The 19,608-nt window shown below is 36.6% G+C and overlaps 3 protein-coding genes across 6 annotated transcripts; 2 read left to right on the plus strand and 1 right to left on the minus strand.

Annotated features, from left to right (window-relative positions):
• Positions 1 to 1,359: 1,359 nt before the first annotated feature.
• LOC131013294 (MLO-like protein 11) lies at positions 1,360 to 9,184 on the plus strand. The gene is made up of 15 exons (XM_057941363.1): positions 1,360 to 2,178; positions 2,969 to 3,026; positions 3,187 to 3,422; positions 3,547 to 3,663; positions 3,890 to 3,950; positions 4,645 to 4,739; positions 4,997 to 5,071; positions 5,672 to 5,757; positions 6,194 to 6,243; positions 7,376 to 7,416; positions 7,587 to 7,757; positions 7,963 to 7,998; positions 8,230 to 8,297; positions 8,434 to 8,494; positions 8,629 to 9,184. The coding sequence occupies exons 1-15, from the start codon at positions 2,038 to 2,040 to the stop codon at positions 9,016 to 9,018; spliced, it is 1,686 nt and encodes a 561-aa protein (XP_057797346.1). The 5' UTR covers positions 1,360 to 2,037; the 3' UTR covers positions 9,019 to 9,184.
• Positions 9,185 to 9,873: 689 nt separating this feature from the next.
• LOC131013295 (protein FAR1-RELATED SEQUENCE 5-like) lies at positions 9,874 to 11,957 on the plus strand. Of its 4 annotated transcripts, none has more exons than XM_057941365.1 (3): positions 9,907 to 10,128; positions 10,484 to 10,555; positions 10,849 to 11,957. In XM_057941365.1, the coding sequence occupies exon 3, from the start codon at positions 10,888 to 10,890 to the stop codon at positions 11,653 to 11,655; it is 768 nt and encodes a 255-aa protein (XP_057797348.1). In that variant the 5' UTR covers positions 9,907 to 10,128; positions 10,484 to 10,555; positions 10,849 to 10,887; the 3' UTR covers positions 11,656 to 11,957. The 4 variants fall into 4 exon arrangements, with proteins under 4 accessions (XP_057797347.1, XP_057797348.1, XP_057797349.1 ...); XM_057941366.1 differs by having other exon boundaries at positions 10,495 to 10,555; XM_057941364.1 differs by lacking the exon at positions 10,484 to 10,555 and having other exon boundaries at positions 9,874 to 10,128.
• A 1,395-nt stretch (positions 11,958 to 13,352) lies between these two features.
• Positions 13,353 to 19,270, minus strand: LOC131013296 (uncharacterized). Its single transcript, XM_057941368.1, has 8 exons — positions 18,729 to 19,270; positions 18,112 to 18,157; positions 17,733 to 17,782; positions 17,527 to 17,568; positions 16,813 to 16,926; positions 14,045 to 14,123; positions 13,849 to 13,920; positions 13,353 to 13,771 (listed from the first exon to the last, which is right to left on the minus strand). Exons 1-8 carry the CDS (start codon positions 19,184 to 19,186, stop codon positions 13,724 to 13,726), a joined length of 909 nt encoding a protein of 302 aa, XP_057797351.1. The 5' UTR covers positions 19,187 to 19,270; the 3' UTR covers positions 13,353 to 13,723.
• Positions 19,271 to 19,608: the final 338 nt, after the last annotated feature.

Here is a 19,608-nt window from a genome sequence, read left to right on the forward strand (position 1 = left end):
GGGGTGTCCACTTTAGGGGCTAATCTGTACTTTAACCCTATTTTATATAAAAGATATACTTGTTTTTATTAATTATCCTAATAAAATCGGCTCAACAAATTAAATAATGACAAGTGTTACAATATCATTAGTTTATACTTGAGGAGAGAAAGAGACCAAACATGGTCTCTTTTTTGGCAAGGTCAACCATGGTCTCAACGGCATTATCACTTTTTTTTTTTAATTTCGCTTTACTGATGTGGCAGGGATCTGGTCTCCCATTTTATAATCGATAATAGTGGTCTTAGAGCCTTTGGGATGGAGATGCTCTTAGAGCATCCACAATGGCAAGGCCCCTTTGAGAGCTCTAAGGGGTGGTCCGCACTCAAGAGCCACCACTCCACAACAAGGAGCTCTAAAAGAGGCTTTAATTATTTCATTTCTGTTTCATTCCAATTTACTTTTTCAATTTTATAATCTAATATTTTATTAAAATTTCAACATTATATTAATTAAATTAAATTTTAATAATTAAAATGAAATTAGAATAATTTAATTATGGCTCGATCGAACCAAATCGAACCCAAATATGTTCGATTAAATCTGAGTTGAGATGATTATGAATTTGGCTATCGTGAAGGGAGAATTTCCAACCCAAATATTGTCAAAATTATGACAAAGCTCCGGTGCGAGGACATGAAAAGTGTGCATTTTTTTTGAGACGTCCACAAGAATGTGCATTTATCATTTTTGGACACTACCTCATCGCTAACTCTTTATTTTTTACTCTTATTTCATTTCTCCATTTTTAATATACTCATCTAACATTTTATTAAACATGTGCATGTCATCAAAAGTGATGCACACTCTTGTGGATCGAATGAAGTATATTTTTAATGTCGGGTCGGGTTAGGTCAGATCGGGGCGAGTAGAACCTATCAGATCCATGCACACGGTCTGTCATTAAAATTTGTGTATAAAAAATTGGATATTAGATCAATAATATAAGATCGTATTTAGTTTCAAAAGAAATATAAGATCATATTCAAATAAAGCGACGAAATATGTTTGTTTTTTTTATTGTTTTAGAAATGAGAAGCCTACCCAAGTCAGCTACCCAAGTGAAGCTAAAGGGATTTTCATTTTAATATACACTCATAACGATGCAATCTGGCCGCCACGGCCACCTCCATTATTAAAAAAATACGTTCTCATTATTAAATATTTTTGGGTAGAAAAGATTGGCAAAAATTAGAGCTGGTGATTAGTGAAGGCCGATTATTATTTGTATTACACTAATTATGGTCCATCAATTACGCGGTCCCATACACTCCCGACATTGCATATTGCATGAATATCCCGAGAGACACACATTGATCAACTGGATTCTATATGAGAGAGAGAGAGAGAGAGAGGAAGGAGCTCACTTCTTTCTTAATGGCCGAAAGCAACAATTGTTGAACCTTAAATAAACTTTTACAACTCCAGCGCCAGCCACCAGCCAGCCCACAACACTCACCTATCACCCTTGATTCACTCTGATTAAACTATTCCAACACCTTTTTCTGTCAGAAAATAAAAATTGTTTTCACAGAGGAAAAAGATAAATTGAAAAGAACTTCTTTCTTGTCTCATCTCCCCGGATCAATTTCTGCGGGAGAGCCCATTTCATCTTCAAAATCTCTTCTTGGTCACAAAAAAATAAAATCTTGTTTTGTTTCCCGTGTTGAAAAGGAGTGCTATCTCAGTCAAATGTTTATTTTCTATTTCCCAATTCACCGTCTTTCGCGGCAGAGATTAAAGAATTAGAGCAACAACCTTGCATTTTCTTGATTTCGACCCCTCTTTTATTCATGGAATCTAGACCCAAACCAATGGCTGCATTCACACTAGGCGTTTTTTCTGCAGTGTAGTGCGTGTTTGAACATAGTTCTGAGGCAAAGTTTTGATTTTTTCTTTTTCTTTTTTCTGTGTTTTTGATAGAATATGTTTTATTGAGGTGTAATAGAGGGCTAAGTTTGGGGGGAGCTGTGGATTTAGAGGTTTCAGTTTACCGTAATGTCTGAATCCGAAGCCTCAGAAAACGAGAAGGATCTGAGGTCTTTGGCTCTGACTCCAACATGGTCTGTGGCTACTGTTTTGACCGTATTTGTTGCCGTTTCACTGCTCGTGGAGCGATCGATTCACCGCTTGGGAATTGTGAGTTGCATTCTCTTTAATGTTGAAGTTGTTGCCTGTTTTTGTGTTCACAACAGCTATATATATGTGTGTTTCTTGTTTGGACGAATGCAGATACAAGCATTTCCCTTTTTGATTTTAGGATACTCGTTTCGAATCATAATGCTGTTTGGCTTTGTTAATGGAAACAATGAAGTATATTTAGCCCACGTTTGGTTGGGTGTTTTTAGAGGTTGGAAAGGGATTCAATTAATTGAATCCATTACTTGATGTTTGGTTTGAGTAATGAGTTAACCATTACCCTTACTTGAGGTTAACCTAATCACCCAATTTGTTACCCCTCAAAATAGAGGGGAAACAAAAGAAAGGGAATCCCTTACTAATGATTTATTTCCATTGTTAAACCAAACACTCAATAAAAGTAATGATTATTGTTACCATTCCACTCCTTTATTTGATTTCATTCCTTTTCCATTCCTCTACTTGAACCAAACAAGCACTTAATGTGTCTTGCATAGTCTATAAATTGTGGAGGGTGAAGTTGGTAGTGGAAATACTTACCTCTATGTTTTCTTGATTTGAGTAAGTCGTGATAACGATGGTGTTGCAAGGACTTATTCTTATGTATAACTTTTTACGAATGGTTTTGTTGTTATTACGATGTTCTTTGTGTGCACATGCTGGTTCTTGTTGGAGTACTGGTTATGCCTATTCAAAGCATAGAAAAACTAGGAATGTATGGCTCTCGATCTGTCAGCAATTGAATGTCGTATTCCCATGAGCTCATGCATTCTTATTATTTCACTTTCAGTGGTTAAAAAAAACTGATCGGAAACCTTTGCTTGCTGCTGTTGAGAAAATGAAGGAAGGTAAATACGATGTATCACGCAATCCTCTTTTGAAAGTCTTGTTATGTCGAATAAGAACCATTTTGTTTATGCAAAACTTGCCTTCGATTGCATCTGTATTGTTGCAATGTTGGTTTTTTGTCCACTCATTGCCTCACATGTCAATACTGCGCTTCTACAGAGTTGATGCTTCTTGGGTTTATATCCCTTCTCCTTACAGCAACTTCAAGCATTATATCGAACATTTGCATACCTTCGAAGTTCTATGACAGTGCATTTGCCCCATGCACTAGGAAAGAAGTCGATGAGGAAATTGAAGATAATCATTTACAGGAGCGTGGACTTTTGACTGCCTTCTTTGATCATCGCGTACACAGGCGAGTGTTGATGGGTCTAAATCAGAATACTTGCTCAGAGGTAAGTTTTAGGAATAAAATCATTAGTCAAAATATGCACTTATGTTTCTTTCCCATAGTTGTCATGTGGTTATTCTTGCCATCATCTCTATAAAAACTTACAAAGTTTATGACTTCTCATACAGAATTATGAACCGTTTGTGTCATATGAAGGACTTGAGCAGCTCCATAGGTTCATTTTTGTTATGGCTATTACACATATATCTTACAGCTGCTTGACGATGTTGCTGGCAATTGTAAAGGTAGTACTTTGATGATTCAGTTTATTTACTACTGAAATACCAAGCATACTATTTTCATATATGGTATTTCTATCAATGCTTTTCAAATTTATTGCAACCCTTATCTCTAGTTATGTGATTCTACTATTACTATGTAATCTTTTTTATAGATTTTTTTTAATGAATATCCATGAACTTATTTACCTCTTTAAGAGTTCTAATCTTTGTTGCTCAACATTTCTGCTAGATTCACAGTTGGAGAGCATGGGAGGATGAGGCTCACTTGGACAGGCATAATTCATTGAGTGGTAAATACAAAATAATTTGTTTGTATCGGAGTTTGACCTTGTAATGTATTTACTGTAACATCCAAATTTCTCATTATGGATTCTTGAAATTATGCATCTTTTGAGTAACAGACGTGAATTTTAGAGGAACTCAACCCCTTGATGAAATGCCAATGAAGGCTATAGACTAAAATGCTACACTTATATGAGGAGAGAGTTCTACTAGTGAAGTCTTTCGCTTCATTCTGCTATCCTCTGCTTAAAATCTCAAGATTTGTCAGATTAACTTATAAATTCACCATTTTGATTGGGCGCACAGCTCAAGTAGGTGGCAAATAGTCTGTCGAATTGACAATCTCATATAAAAGCTTAAGCTTTTAGAGAGGAAAATCATTTAGTGATACCTAATAACTTCAATAGGAATCTCCACTTTCCTTGGAATCTTTTAAATATTATGATAGGCAGTGAGATTTGAGCAGATTCCCTTTTTATGGCCCAGCTATTATACCATGTTAAATGGTTACCTAATCTAAGAGCTAGTGGAGAATAATTTAGAATTTAAAAAATAAAAGCTATAAAGACTTTCCTTTCACAGAATGGTACCAAAAAACTATTACTTTAGTGAACTAATACGGAAAATTCAACCAGGACGCTTACTTTGACTATCACTGAGTCAGTATCTTTAATATCTCCTCGTGCATTTTCGTCTGTGCAGAAAAAACCAGAGCAATGACAATGCAAAGACAATCAACTTTTGTGAGAGTCCATACATCAACTCCTATGCAGAGGAACAACTTTCTTGTTTGGGTGGTAGGTTCACTACAATCTTGCATGAAAAGTTCAATAAAATTGTTGTCCAACATGGATTATGATTATAGCATAATCTTGAATGATTTACTGATGATACCTATTTGCATATGTGAACTTTTCTTTATTTTCACTAGCTAACTTCTTATTGTCCATTCATTAACAAATATTTGCTCAAACTAGTTGATGTTTTAAGATAATTCTCTATGAAGGGCTAGACACAACTTTCATCTGATTATATATTATTGATGTATATCCAGACGTGCTTCTTCCGCCAGTTTGGGCGTTCAGTTGTTCGTGCCGATTACCTCACCCTTCGACAAGGATTTATCACGGTATGTGAACATTCAACTTCATTTCATTATTCTCTAAAGTGGAAAAATAATGGAGTATGATTTATGTTCAAAGCATTATTCTCCACGAAAAACTTCCATCACTTCAAGATTTTTTCCAACTACGGCGACAAGTCTGGACAATTAATTGCAAAATAATGTTGAGTCTTTAGGCTGCGGACAATTCTGACCTAAGAGTTACTTGAATCCAATATACAACTAGGATGAATTATCTTGCGAACTTAGAATTTAGAAATGCCTATCTGTACGGATACTTTTGACATTCATGAAAGCGATTATTATACATGTAGTCATACTTGATCTTTATGCTTTCACTTTTATATGACTTTTTCTTCAAAAAATGAAGTCTTATATAATTACTTGTCGACTTTCCATAGAAAATTGCACCTCACTAGATCAACAACCAACAAGTCATTTGATCGATGATATGGATGGATATTTAATCACTCTGTTTCCCCGTACATGGATTTGCCTCATACGCCTTTGCTATGTTCTTTCTGTTGGTTTTGCATCAATTTAAGTTTTGATGTACTTGGACAAATTAAGCTTAGTGCTTACTTTTCTATTTCTTATTTATGGCAGAACCACAACCTCACATCAACATATGATTTCCACAGCTATATGATTCGTTCTATGGAAGAGGAATTTCAAAGGATAGTTGGTGTCAGGTAAGGAAAATTATCATTTCAAATGCTGACTATTCTCCTAGTATTGAATGGTTGACATTTTTAACAATGTTCATTAATCGAATATCGTGCTCATGCTTCTTAAACTAAGGGAAGTTCTGTACTAGATTGCAAGAATTTCAAGCTCCTATCATTTTCACTGACAGCAAAGCCAAAATAATTAAAGTTGATGTTGATAAACTCTAAATGCTTTTAATGACTTATCATATGCCAATAAATGAAGGATTATAGTACATTGTAATGGTTATATTGCATTAATCACTTGCTATCTATTTGTGTAATCTACTCATGCTTCCGGTAAAAGTTGGCCTGAGCTGTGTACAAAGCTAATTAGTTCAAATCCGTTAAATATAATATTTTGTTACTCCATGGTCGTCGTGGAAGCTTTCTGACACCCCCCTTCTTGTGGATTTTACAGCGCTCCACTCTGGGGATTCGTTGTAGCTTTTATGCTGTTCAATGTAAAAGGTTAGTTAGTTAAAAGCTTCTATGGCAACTCTCTCTCTCTCTAGGAAATTATGAGATTGACCCCGGGTCATTTCTGGTGAAACTACATTATCACTAGAAAATGATTGTCGATCCAGTTAGTTTTTTCATTATAACTCATTTACGTGTGGAAGGATCCACATGGAGGCTAGGGTGGGCTGAAGCCTACTCCCAAACTTTCAATTTTTTTTTAAAAGAAATCAATTTAATTATTATTTACACACATATATATATATATATGTAATTAATTTGTTTAAATAGTTTCTATATTTAAATCAATTAATCAACTTAATTTAGTATCAATTAATAGATTTTTAATTTTAATTTTAATAATTTGTGTAGATAATTGCATGTTTCTTTATTTAAAGGTAATTAATTTAAATATAAAAATACCAAAATTCACTAATAGTTTGTGGACTTACAGCCAATTAACGTCTCAAAAAATATGTTGTGAAATACTGATCTATAACTTTATAGTTAATTATAGAATTGGAAAAATACCAAAATTCACTAATAGTTTGTGGATTTACGGCCAATTAACCTCTCAAAAAATATGTTGTGAAATACTGATATGTAATTAAAAGTTCCAAAAACTCTTTCTACACTAATAGAAAATTTGAAAGAAAAAATATCTAGGTATTTTGGTGAAAACTTTAAAGAGATAATAGTGTTCATTAGATAAAAAAGGTTTTGTCAAAATCTTGATCATTCATTTGATAAGGCTTCAACTATAAAATAATTTCATTTCATTTTAATGCTATTATTTTTGTTAGAGCTATTTTATATAATATAAAAAACTTATAAAATTTTATTTTCTAAATATAATATTCTAAAAAATATAGATTATAATAGAATTTGGTTGGGATAGTCCCCGAACCCTCATACAAGTTTAGCACCCCTAATGTAAATTTCTGGCTCCGCCACTGTGTGGAACATCTCTTTGCCATCATATCCCGGTCCACTTTGCTTTCAGTTACTCTCTTTGCCATCACATCCCGGTCCACTTTGCTTTCAGTTACTCCTGCTACTGATTTAGCAGTAACGTTTTGTTATATGCCTTTCAATTGATTTCTTGTCCTCCTATTTATTCTTCGGCTGTTAACTTTTATTACAGGATCCAATCTCTACTTCTGGATTGCACTTATTCCTGTCACTGTAAGTTACAAAGCATAAACATATGATGCTTCTCATCTTTGGAAACATGTATTCGAGACTTCGTGTCTTAGGGCTTAGGACTAGTTTAGTACTCAATAAGTTGCATACAGAAATGGGACAAATAGTACGAGATTACTTCATTTAAATAACGGCATTGTGTTGAATTGCAGCTTGTTCTACTTGTTGGCACAAAGCTGCAACATATCATAGCAACCTTGGCATTAGAGAGTGCCGGAATTACTGGGAGTTTTAATGGACCTAAGTTTAGACCCCGAGATGAACTGTTTTGGTTCAAGAAGCCAGAACTGTTGCTGTCCCTGATTCATTTTATCCTGTTCCAGGTTTTCCACTTTTTTCACTACTGATTTGTGTGTATATGTGTGTGTGTTCCAGGTTTTCCACTTTTTTCACTACTGATTTGTGTGTATATGTGTGTGTCTAGGGCTATCGCGTGTTTCCTTTGAGTTTTCTAGTGGTTTATGTTATGGTCCCGTTACAAAATAAGTTCAACACTAACGATTTTTATCTATGTTAACACTGTGGCAGAATGCATTTGAGCTTGCTTCATTCTTCTGGTTCTGGGTACGTCCTCCTTTCTTGCTTTGGTTTATTTTCTTTATAAGTTCTCAAATTTGGAATGTTCTGGAACTAATGTTTTCCAGAAAGATATGTCGAGCATCAGTATTCCGAATTTATCATGTATCAAACTATGGTTTTCCTACAAATGTCAATGGATAATTTGATATCAAGGTTGTGATATGGTTGAAGTTTTTGTTAATTACAACATGCAATGAGGAAGTTCTTATATTGCAGTGGCAGTTTGGCTACAATTCTTGCTTCATAAGGAACCACTTACTAGTCTACTTACGACTAATTGTTGGGTACGTCTAAGTAACTTCAATTTTCACTTACTAGTCTACTTACGACTAATTGTTGGGTACGTCTAAGTAACTTCAATTTTCTCGTCCTAAGATGATCTGAAGTTGAAAAACTAAGGCTGCAGCTTTTGTCCTCCAGGTTTGCAGGGCAATTCTTGTGCAGCTACAGCACCCTTCCACTCTATGCATTAGTTACTCAGGTGATACGAATGGCTTAAATCCTCAATCGCCTGAATAATAATGTTTAGTTTGTTTCGTTGTTTAGATGGGAACGATCGCCCGAATCTGGGTTGTCTATCTTATACAATAATGTTTGGTTTGTTTCGTTGTTTAGATGGGAACGAACTACAAGGCTGCCCTGATTCCACACAATATACGAGAGACGATTCATGGATGGGGAAAGGCAGCTCGGAGGAGGAGAAAACTGGGCATCTTCACAGACGATTCAACCATTCACACAGATACTAGCACAGTCATGTCAGTCGAGGAAGATGATCATCAGTTACTAGACAGTCCCAGGTTCGGCCCTCAGTCAGCTGCAGAAATCGAGCTGCAACAAACCACGGTTGCCATCAGCGATCAATCCCCACCATCTGCTAACGAGACTTCAACTCGGGTTGGTACTCCTCTCCTTCGCTCCTCTGCTTCCGTTTCTGTTTCTTCCCCGGCTTCCTTCAGAATTCTGCAAGAAATGACACAGAGATCTTCCTCTATGCCGCGGTAGAGGAAGTCAGCAACGCAAACGAAAATTATAGTTAGTTTGATGTTAATACTTCTACAGGCAGTAGTTGTAACATACTTTGGTAGATGAAAACAGATGTGAAGAAGAGAATGTTGTTGTATCACAAATCTTCAAATCTTATAGAGTGAATGAGAATAGCTTAAATGTATGCAGTATGCTTTCTTTTTCTTTTTGCAAATTCTTAATGACAACATCTCTTTCAATTTTCTGCTTCATGTAATTCAATTTTCCTGCACCAAAAATCAATGCTTGCACAGAATCACAGTGTACACTATAGTTCTTGAAGTCTAATGATTTCAAACAATTTTTCAAATATAACTTATTTCTCAGCTGTTTCTTTGAGCTCAGATATGGCAGCAGTTGATTGTCTGATATTATTTGAAATTGAAAAAGAAGAAGACAAATAACAATATTATAACAGAATCATAAATATCTGCATTTAAATAGTAAAGTCAATCATCTATTTGAAACATTCAAAGGGAAGCTTGAGCAATATGCAGCACAACTTAATTGAAATACAATGAAATACTTCCTCCGTCCTGCGAAGTTTGAACAATTTCTTTTCAGCATGAATTTTAAGGAGTTAGTATTTTGTGTGTTAAATGTTGTAGGGGAAAAAAAAAGTGAACAAATGTAAAAAAAATTGTCATATAAAAAAAGTGCTCAAATTTCGAGGGACAGCCCGAAAAGTAATACTACCATTCAAGCTTTACGGGATGAAGAGAGTAATATAAAAATTATAAATATAAGATCGAGTATAGAATTTGTTTTAAAAGGAAATAGTTATTGGGGACAGAGAAAGTATATTATAAAGGCGTAGGCAGCAGATGAATTTTTGAGACAAGAAGGAAGACAGAAATAATAGTCGTACAAAAAATAGGTCTAGTGATATCCTCAACTCAACTAAATTCATGTCATATTTTGAAAAGGACGGAATTGCCCTCGCATATAAAATGGTAGTCGCAAATCCCAACCCTCTTAACTCACTCTCAATTGCTCGTGCTGCGGCCCCACTTGTTTCGGACACTGGCCACTTCGCCTCCTCAAAGTCAGCGGCGGCGACGCCAATCTCTCCCTACGCCGCCGCCTCCGGTATGCTTTCTTCTTCTTCTCCGATTCGATTTCTTTTCTCCGTTGATTATCGCGGATCAGGAGTGATCGTCCATACCTATCTGCTCAATCCTCTTCTTTTCCTTTTATGTTTTTTGTGCGTGTTACAATGAAGATATTTTTTATTTTCCAATCTTGTAACTCATGAATGTCGGAGATTGCAAATATGTGATTTATATTCTATTGTATGTTACTCCTCGTTTTTTGGAATTTTAATGCAACCAATGCGTAAAACTTCAAGGGTTGAACATGGGAAAGCAATTGTTTCTTTTTTCACTCTATTTTGATTTTCTGTTTCCAAGATATAAGATTGATTTTCTAATTAGTTGAGCTTTAGACTGTTTCAAGGCAAGGAGATAGGCATTTTTGTCGAGAGAAAAGAAGAAGAAGAAAAGCATCAATTTTTTTGGTATGAAGTAATGGCTACATCTACATGTTTAGGGTTTTGAACTGTATGGATACAAAAAAGGGCTTCTTTATAGCATTTTTATTGTGAAAGGTGCATCAAATAAATTATAGATGTCTGAAGTATACTAAAATGATCCAGCAGTATTTATATGTCGATAAAAGTCGAAATTTTTGGAATTAATTTTCTAATTATTAAGCTGGTAGAGTTCTTGAAGTGATTGTAGAAACTTGAGAGAATTCTTGATGTCCTTCCAGCTGAAGGCGATCCTAATTTGCAGAATTTCTTAATATCAGGGTTCTTGAAGTAGGAGCTAGTTATTGCTCAAGATTTTGATGGATTATGAGATAAATGGTGATGTAAATGGCGAAGTAGTAGGAAGTTCTACTAATTATGAAGGAAGAACAGATGATGACGATACAATTGTCGGGAGTTCTGCTGACGGGGTGCTCCAGCACGGACTAGATATTAAAGTGGACGAAGATTCCTCCGAGAGGGATTTGTTTCAACTGGATGAATTGCAGGATGTTAATTGCGTCACTCCTATTGATGAACCATATGTGGGCCAAGAGTTTGAGTCTGAAGCTGCAGCACATGCTTTTTATAACTCATATGCGACAAGAGTTGGTTTTGTCATCCGTGTCAGCAAGCTTTCTCGATCAAGGCGTGATGGAACTGCCATTGGTCGGGCACTGGTTTGCAACAAAGAGGGCTTCAGGATGCCTGACAAACGAGAGAAGATCGTACGCCAAAGGGTTGAGACAAGGGTTGGTTGCAGAGCCATGATTTTAGTTAGAAAAGTAAGTTCGGGTAAATGGACAGTTACAAAATTTGTAAAGGAGCATACTCATCCTCTAACTCCCGGTAAAGGCCGAAGGGATCTCATTTATGATCAATACCCCAATGAGCACGATAAAATCCGGGAACTATCGCAACAGCTGGCAATTGAAAAAAAGAAGGTTGCGACATACAAAAGGCATTTGGAAATGATATTCGAACACATTGAGGAACACAATCAATCACTTGGAAAGAAGATCCAAAACATTATGAACAGCGTCAGAGAGATGGAAACGAAAGATCAACTAGATCCTAGATTCTGTTGATAAAATCATGTTGTGCCGACAATAGAAGGAAAAAAAACCAGTATGAAGATTTCTGTTGGATGGAGAAAGTTTCTAGAACTATAGTTGATTAAGGTTTTTTCAAACTTTTATCCCCAACTTAGGTCTGGATTGATATGAACTAGTTTACATTGCCTTTTTTAGTCCTCTGTACATTTGTTGTAGGAATAGTGGGCTCAGAGTGTGTATTGTGTGCACTATCAATTGAATATGAATTGAGAGGGTTTACATGTCTCAGGAATTCAAAATTTTGATAAGAGTTATGAATTACTTTACAGGGAAAACACCTTCTCTCTCGGTGGTTACATGTTTGTAATCTGTCGTGTATATCAATTTTTTGGTTAATAGATTCCGTAATGTGCGAGCTGGTAAGTTCTTCTCACACATTTTTGTACCACACTTATCAAATTAGCCCATTACTTTTACTGTCGGCAATGCCTTTTTTTCCCAGCTGTTGGGTTATATGATAGTGCTCTTTTGACCATGTGGGCTTTCTATTCTAATGCTTTAGTCTGCCATATATATGGATCTCGTCATCTTCATTTATTAGGACAGTAGTGTTTGCAGATGATAGACAGATTCTGTTAGGCTATTTATTGAGAAACAGAATCCTTATGTTAACCTGATTGTTATCTAGGGAAGGAGTGTAATCTCTCCCAGTATGTCTCAGTGGTTTGCTGTTTTCAACTGAATTATTAACATAGATTCTATTGATGTAAGATTCTTTGCAATTGTGGCCATATAAATTGAATTACTGAAGCAGAATCGTTGGTCCCTTGCTGCATCATCTATAAGTGGCACCGGTTTCCGGCATCAGCAAAGTTTACAGGAAAGCTGCAGTGATTAGCTTCTCATGTGGTAAGTAATGAATTCTCATGCACATGGAAGAGTAACTTTTTTGTTTTTCCACTGGTGTTGAATTCTCATGCAGCCATTGTTCACTGCATTTAATTCTGAAGTAGTTTCTTTTTCGTTCATGTAATCATGTTTGAGCAAGAGATTATTCCGGTAATGCTTCTTGGAGAGTATGTTTTGTGCTGAGGAGAGTATCTTTGCTGGAGTTTTCCCCAAAAACTACGTGTTCAGTTTACTTCATTGAAAGCTTTGTTTATAGCAGGGTGATTTTGTCATTTCATATATTCCCCATCATCAATTCTGAATGCTTGTTTTGATATATGTATACCACCTATTCAAACTGTTAGGCTATTAGTATCTTTTATTTCGAGAATCCAGCAACCCATTTTTGTATAATTTCATCTAGTTTCCTGCACATTGCTCAGATTTTCAGTATCTAAGTTATTGTGTTAGCTTCTAAAAATATATTAAGAGCTATGTTCCATTATAAGCAAGATTTTGGAAAGGAAGTTACTGGCACGAACCCGATCGTAAGTAGTTAAGTTGAGCTCATTTTCATAAACATATTCACGCACATAGCAAACCAGATTGTAAATTTGTAATTTCATTTGATAAGTAAACAAAATAAAAACTACATTATGCTAATTTATATTCAAACTCAGTTCAAATGTCATTTGAAAAAGTCTTGGCATAATCCAAAGCTTCAATTTCTTGGTGTATAAGCGCACAGTTTTACAACAAAATGTAATGCAATAAATTATTCTAAAATTTTCCCAAAATTCTGATAAATAAGTGCAATTTCAGGAATATTAACCTTCATCAACGAACAAAAAGAATTCGTTCATTTATATGGCTAGCAGCTTCAATATCTGTAACTTTCTCCAGTGACCAAAAATATTTAACAAAGTGGTCTCACACCATATATGTATTAAACATATCCTCTATCATCAGTTTCAGGCACAAATTCTACGGAATCTACAGCTACTACATCCCAAAATTTGGAAGATGAATATGAAAGAAGGCACCTGCGATACGGAAACCTAACGTAAACAAGAAAGATCATATTCTTCAGACGCAAACTGAAGCATCAGCATCTGTCCCAACGTCTCAGATCTTACTCCTAAAAACCGCTTCGCTCTACTTTTAGGGTAGTATAAACGCATTAAAAGAGATCCAAGAAGCATCAAATAGTTCCTCAGGTAGCAACATCGGGATCCAACCTTCTTTGAATAGCAGCTGCCGCCTACAAATTTTAAAGAAAACCACCCCTGTTAGCAGACACGGTAGGGATGGATCATATTGACACAACAGTCACCTCACCTCAAAGTTGCCAAGCTTATATTGATAAGCCATCTCTTCCCTGAGTTGGGCTTGCTCTTTCATTGCTTGAGCCTAAACATATCAAACGAGAATGAGAATGAAGCCAACACATTTGTCAATCATGCCTCCAAGTGGGAGAAAAATAAATATAGAAAGAAAAAATAATGATGAAGAAAATTATTCATAAACAGCATACCATTCCAGACTGCATCGACTGCTGTAATGCTTGCACCTGTTCCTCTTTTTGTCTTTCACGCTCTTTCTGCAATTCTAGCCTGTAACAGAGGACATTGCAAGGAAGAACATTATGGACTTCAGCCCTGGACTGAGTGTCGGACTAAAGATCATCGAAGATCAAAGTTGGCAAGAAACTCAAACTGAAAATAGAACCGGTCACTTGCAATACATACAAATAGTCCTTAGACAGTTTCAACATCAAGTGGTTAAGTACGTAGTGAATGAAATGGAGCCAAACGAGAATGATTCCTCGACACATGTTGCTGATACCAAATAAACTTTTCCTTCCCGAGGGGGTGAACAGAAATTCTTTTTTTCAGAAAAGGCAGTTTACAACATTCAGTCATATGCAGACTGGAAGGCATTTCAAGATAAAATTTCAATGTCGCACTAAGTTATTGAATAAAATCCATTGAGAGCAATAAACAAGAATGATATCACCTAAGCAAACTAGATATTGTACTCAGTAATCGATAAGATACTGTCAGGCATAAATGGGCTGTCAGTAGGATTCCTCAATTATTTCTAACGCATGCTTTAAGTCTCTTTATGAGAAAAGGGCAGCTTCAAATCAAGACTATGGAGAATGGCCAGTTACAGTTAACTCTATAAATTCTTGACCAAGTTTGCTCACACTTACAGAGCTTTCAGGCCGAAAACAAAAACTTAAAATCATAAATTCGATCCTAACAAGTAGAAGTAGAAGGATGCAGTTTTGTTCTTTTGAACGTTTTCAGTGCTAGAATCAGAATTACAAGCCTTTTTATTCATGAAATATTCACAGAAATTATCAGATACTATCATAGTAAAGTAATCTGAAAAACAAACCAAATTCACTTTAAAAAAACAAAATCCTTTACTAATTATGTCATCTGTACTATTGGATTTCCATATAAACATACGATATTAGTTAGTTCTATAAGATATTACTCCCTCCGTCCCATTATTGAAGACACACTTTCCTTATTGGGCTGTCCCAATAATAAAGACACACTTCCAAATAAGGAAAGAATTAGAACTTAACAATCATTAATTAATTTATCACTAATCATCTAATAAAACCCTAAATCATTTCTCCCTCTCTTGAATATTCTCACTCATCATCTCTCTCTCACGGCTCTCTTGGCTCCGCCGCCGCCCTGACCACGGCGTCGCCGCTGCATGCCCTGCCGGCAGCATCCATCCTCATCGCGCCCTCCCCCCCATCACCGCCGCTGCCCTGCCGAGCCCTAGCCCCTCCCTCTTTCTCTCCGATTCTCCCTCAAACAGTCAAACCCCTTTTCTCATTTCCTTTGCAGAACTCCGGCGAACATCAATCGGACCTCCGCAAGCGTCCCTTGTCTCGCCTTTGTCTCACCCTCTCTCTCTCGGCGCTACCGGTCTCGCCTCTGTCTCGCCTTCTCTCTCTCGACGCCGGAAGAACAGCAGCAACGAGCCACCATTGGCGTCGCCGAACCACCAATTTCGAAACCCTGAGCCGCCGAACCACTACCACACAGTCCCCCAATTTTAGAACCCTCAATTTCTGGGTTCGATTTGAGAGAGGAAGAGAAGATGGATCTGAAATTTCTGGGTTCGATTTGAAAATCGGTGGATCTGGTTCTAGGGTCGATTTGAGAGAGGAAGAGAGAGGCGTCACTCGAGATACATGGCGGATCCAGATCCGCCAAACCACCACCGCCTTATGCAGCCGAACCACCACCACGCAGCTCCGGCCTCTTTCTCTCTCCGATGGCAGCGGCCATCGCACAACCCCCAATCTTTTCTACTTCTCCCAAAAACCTAGATCCCTAAGTTTCCCTTGAAGATTCATACCCCAATTTCAGATCCCTCAATTTTCATTTTGGAATGAGAATAGTTTTGTGTCAATTTTTATTTCTTCCAATTTTTGTTTCTGACAATTTTTGTTTCAAACGTTTGCCGATTTTTGTTTTGGAATGGATATAGTTTTGTTTGGAATGAGAATTGTTTGTTCTTTGCCAATTTTTATTTTGCAGTCACAGATTTGGTGCTAAATTGTTTGGATAATTAGCGATTTCTAAGTTTGATTTTCCGGCGGCATAACAGAGAGAATCGACGGTGGCAGTTGGCGGTGGCGGCGATGGTCGGCGGTGGTAGTCGGAGCCGGAGAAGATGAGAGAGAGAGAGAGAGAGAGAGAGTGTGAGTTAAAATAATTTAAAATAAAAATAAATAAAGCCCCTAATCAACTTCTTAATCAAATACCCACAACACACTTTATTCCTTAAACTACCTCACCTTAATCTCCGTGCCCAAATGAAGTGTGTCTTCATTATTGGGACGGAGGGAGTAAGATATAACTCATCATGAATGAACTTTCAGACATTAAATCCTTCTTTAATAGTGCCATTCTGCATTACTGAATATCCAAAATTAAAAATGATAACAAATATTTCTAGAAAGAGATATCTTATGATTCTTATCATATAGAAATGTAAACATATCTATGTAATTACGATTTTACTAAAAGTGGCACTAATTGCACAACAATTCTAAAAACCAAACAAGAGCAATTTATAGCTCTCAACCCAACTCTTACTTCATCAGTTTGTTAAATTTAGCCAAATTAAACTTGGATTATGAAAGTAAACTAATGAAAAGTCGTTGAACCATAAATTTTTCAAAACAATGCTAGAACTAGTGGTTTGTAATCACAATATTCAGTAATGATCAGAGAATGTAAAACTCAACGGAAAAAGATTTTTCACCTGCGCTGTTCTTCATCATTGAATACAGTACGTTCGGACTCCTGCACTTTAGCAAATCCCTTTTTGACTTCCTTTTCTATTTTATGTTTGTAATAAGCATCGAGGTTATAATACCTGCACACATAAGAACAAGAATCATTCATGCAACAGAAATAAGTAATGGAGCTGGCGACAATCGTACTTGCATGTCTGAGCAGAGGATACCCCCAAATAATACTATAAAAACATAGGTAAATGAAATAACAGAATCGACAAAAACAATCCATTAAAGGTGATGGAGTAAAGGTGAATGACGCCGGAAACAAAAGATATATTGCAAAGAGAACTGCTCAAACTGAGGCCTACGGTAATTCTACCGTCCCAAAATCCCAATCAACAAAAGCTACCCTAACAATGTCAATGAAAATAGAATCTATAACTAATAGTTACAAACCCTACTCTAAAGCCCATGCAAAAGCATGGGCCTGACTCTTAAATAAAAATGTAACTGATACTAAACCATAACTGAAAAATAAATAAAAACATAAAGAAGCAACTAATAATTCACGACAGCTTGTAAACCACTCATGGTTCGTTATCAAAAGGCCACAACGAAAGAAACTTTGAAGTATTATTGAGACGGATAAGAAAACATCTTAAAGAGGAATAAGAAAATATGTGTCCAAACCAATAAAGTTTGAGAGGTAGCATAGTAAAAAAGGAAAGAGGACTAACTTTTTAGATGGGAAGGTTGCTGTGTTATGATCTTCCATGAAGCTGCAGAGAAGACAAGCATTAGGAAATTTTAGTCCATCAATAAAAGCATATTGTACAAAGGAAGAATGGTCAAGTCATTTTGACACTAAGTGTCAAGCTTATTTTCAGGTATAACATTTCATAGAAGTCTAGGACTCTAGATACAATCAAGTACAAGAAATTACTCTTTGAAGAGCTGCTTCTCTTCCCAATTGGCTAGACTTTCCAGGTTGACCTGTTAACAGAAAAATCAGAAAGTATCATAAACGGAATCACTCCCCCCAGAGTCTAAAAAACAATGGATAGAATAGGTCTGTCCCAAAACATATGCAGGCTGCTGTTCTATGGAAACTTTCGTTGCTAGACATATCTTCCTCAGTATAAAAAAAATGGAAAGCATACAAAAATACTTTGAGAGAACCATCAGCCATATATAGTGAACAAAACAATGATAAAGAACACTATTAAAATTCCATGGGAACAATACAAGAACAAGAATTTTCACAAGGAACACAAGTACACAACTGTAGTAAAGGAAACTGATAAGTTCATCCAAAAGAATACCTTTTTCACTTCTGCTAACCATGCGGTAAACTCAGGTCGCTTATTCCTACAATAAATCATGTTAATGGATACTACATCAAAAGTAACCCAACAAGGTACTTAACAGTTAATCGATAAAATTCTAAGAAATGGAACCAAAAGCAGTAATCATAAAAAATGAGCATAGCAGCTCACAGTTATTGCAAGATTAAGGGAAAAAAATATTTGAGGCACAGAATAATCTTATCATGTAAAAAATGAAGGATGTTCGCCCTTTCCCCTGCGCAAGCATTTTAACTTCCTTTCATTTTCTCTATTGTTTTCCAGTAGAAACATGGTGTTAATTTATCATGACACGAAAGAAACAGACCCCGATCAACTAAAGCTAGGCTAGCAGAAACAACACAAGCTAAGCAGTCTCTAACCTTATATAAAACCATCTATTTTCCAAAAAAAAAAAAAAAAAAAATAATAATAATAAAGAAATCAATTTTGCAGCATATAACCATCTCAAAGCTACTCTTCAGCCTCAACCACAAAGGACAAGAAGATATTCATCATTCTTTCAACGCCATGAATTGAACAGCCTACTCCCTAACATGTAAGCAAAAGGTGAAATTGTGAGCAAATTAACATACCACATATCAGTCTCTCTAATAATCCCATACTTCCCCCAGGAATTAGTGACGGCGCCTTTCTGCCCCTTGTCTTTCTCCTTCTTTTTCTTCTTCTCTTTCCGCTTCTTCTCTTCCCTCCTCTTCCTCTTCCTCTCCTTCTCCTTCTCTCTCATCCGCCTCTCCTTCTTCTCCTCTCTCCTCCTCCTCTCCCTCCTGTGGCGCCTCCTCTCCTCTTCGTCCGACTCGGAATCGTAAGAGTCTTCATCGGAGTGCGACGAAGAGGTATAGGAATCGGAATCCCTGGAGCGCCTTCTCTTGGAGCTGGAGCTCCGGGTTCTACTGTGGCGCTTGCTCCGTTTCCTGGTGCCGTCGGAATCGTGATCGGAGTCAGAGTCCGGGTCGGGCTCGGATTCCGAATCGGATTTATGGTGGGCGCGCCGTTTGCCTGCGTTTTCGTTTGCGGGTCTATCCTTGCCCATTTTTCTTGATTTGGGCACAAACTCTTTCGCTGCTTTATACCTAATTCTTTCAAAACACGACTCTACTTTACTCCAAGGAAACGCCACTCGACTCTCTGTGTGTCTACTGTTCCGAATTTGATGTCGTGGACCCCAACTACCACCACGAGTCAACATCATTTCAAACTCGTCTTGCTAAAAATATCTATCTTATCTATATTAGATTTTCAATTTCAAATTGATTTCAAATCAATTTTTGGTAAAGCATAAATGATCGTTTGTTTGGTAAATTATCGGTGAATTGTGGATTTTATCTAGAGATCGATCGTAAAAGTGAGAGAAGATTGCTAGATCGCTGAGAGCACGAGGGAAAATTGTTGCAGTAGTAAAAGTATTGAAAGCGTAGGTTTACAAGGCACATGCCAAGGGCTATTTATAGATTA

This window comes from Salvia miltiorrhiza, chromosome 2, assembly GCF_028751815.1.
Source record: "Salvia miltiorrhiza cultivar Shanhuang (shh) chromosome 2, IMPLAD_Smil_shh, whole genome shotgun sequence".
NCBI classification, from domain to species: Eukaryota; Viridiplantae; Streptophyta; class Magnoliopsida; order Lamiales; family Lamiaceae; genus Salvia; species Salvia miltiorrhiza.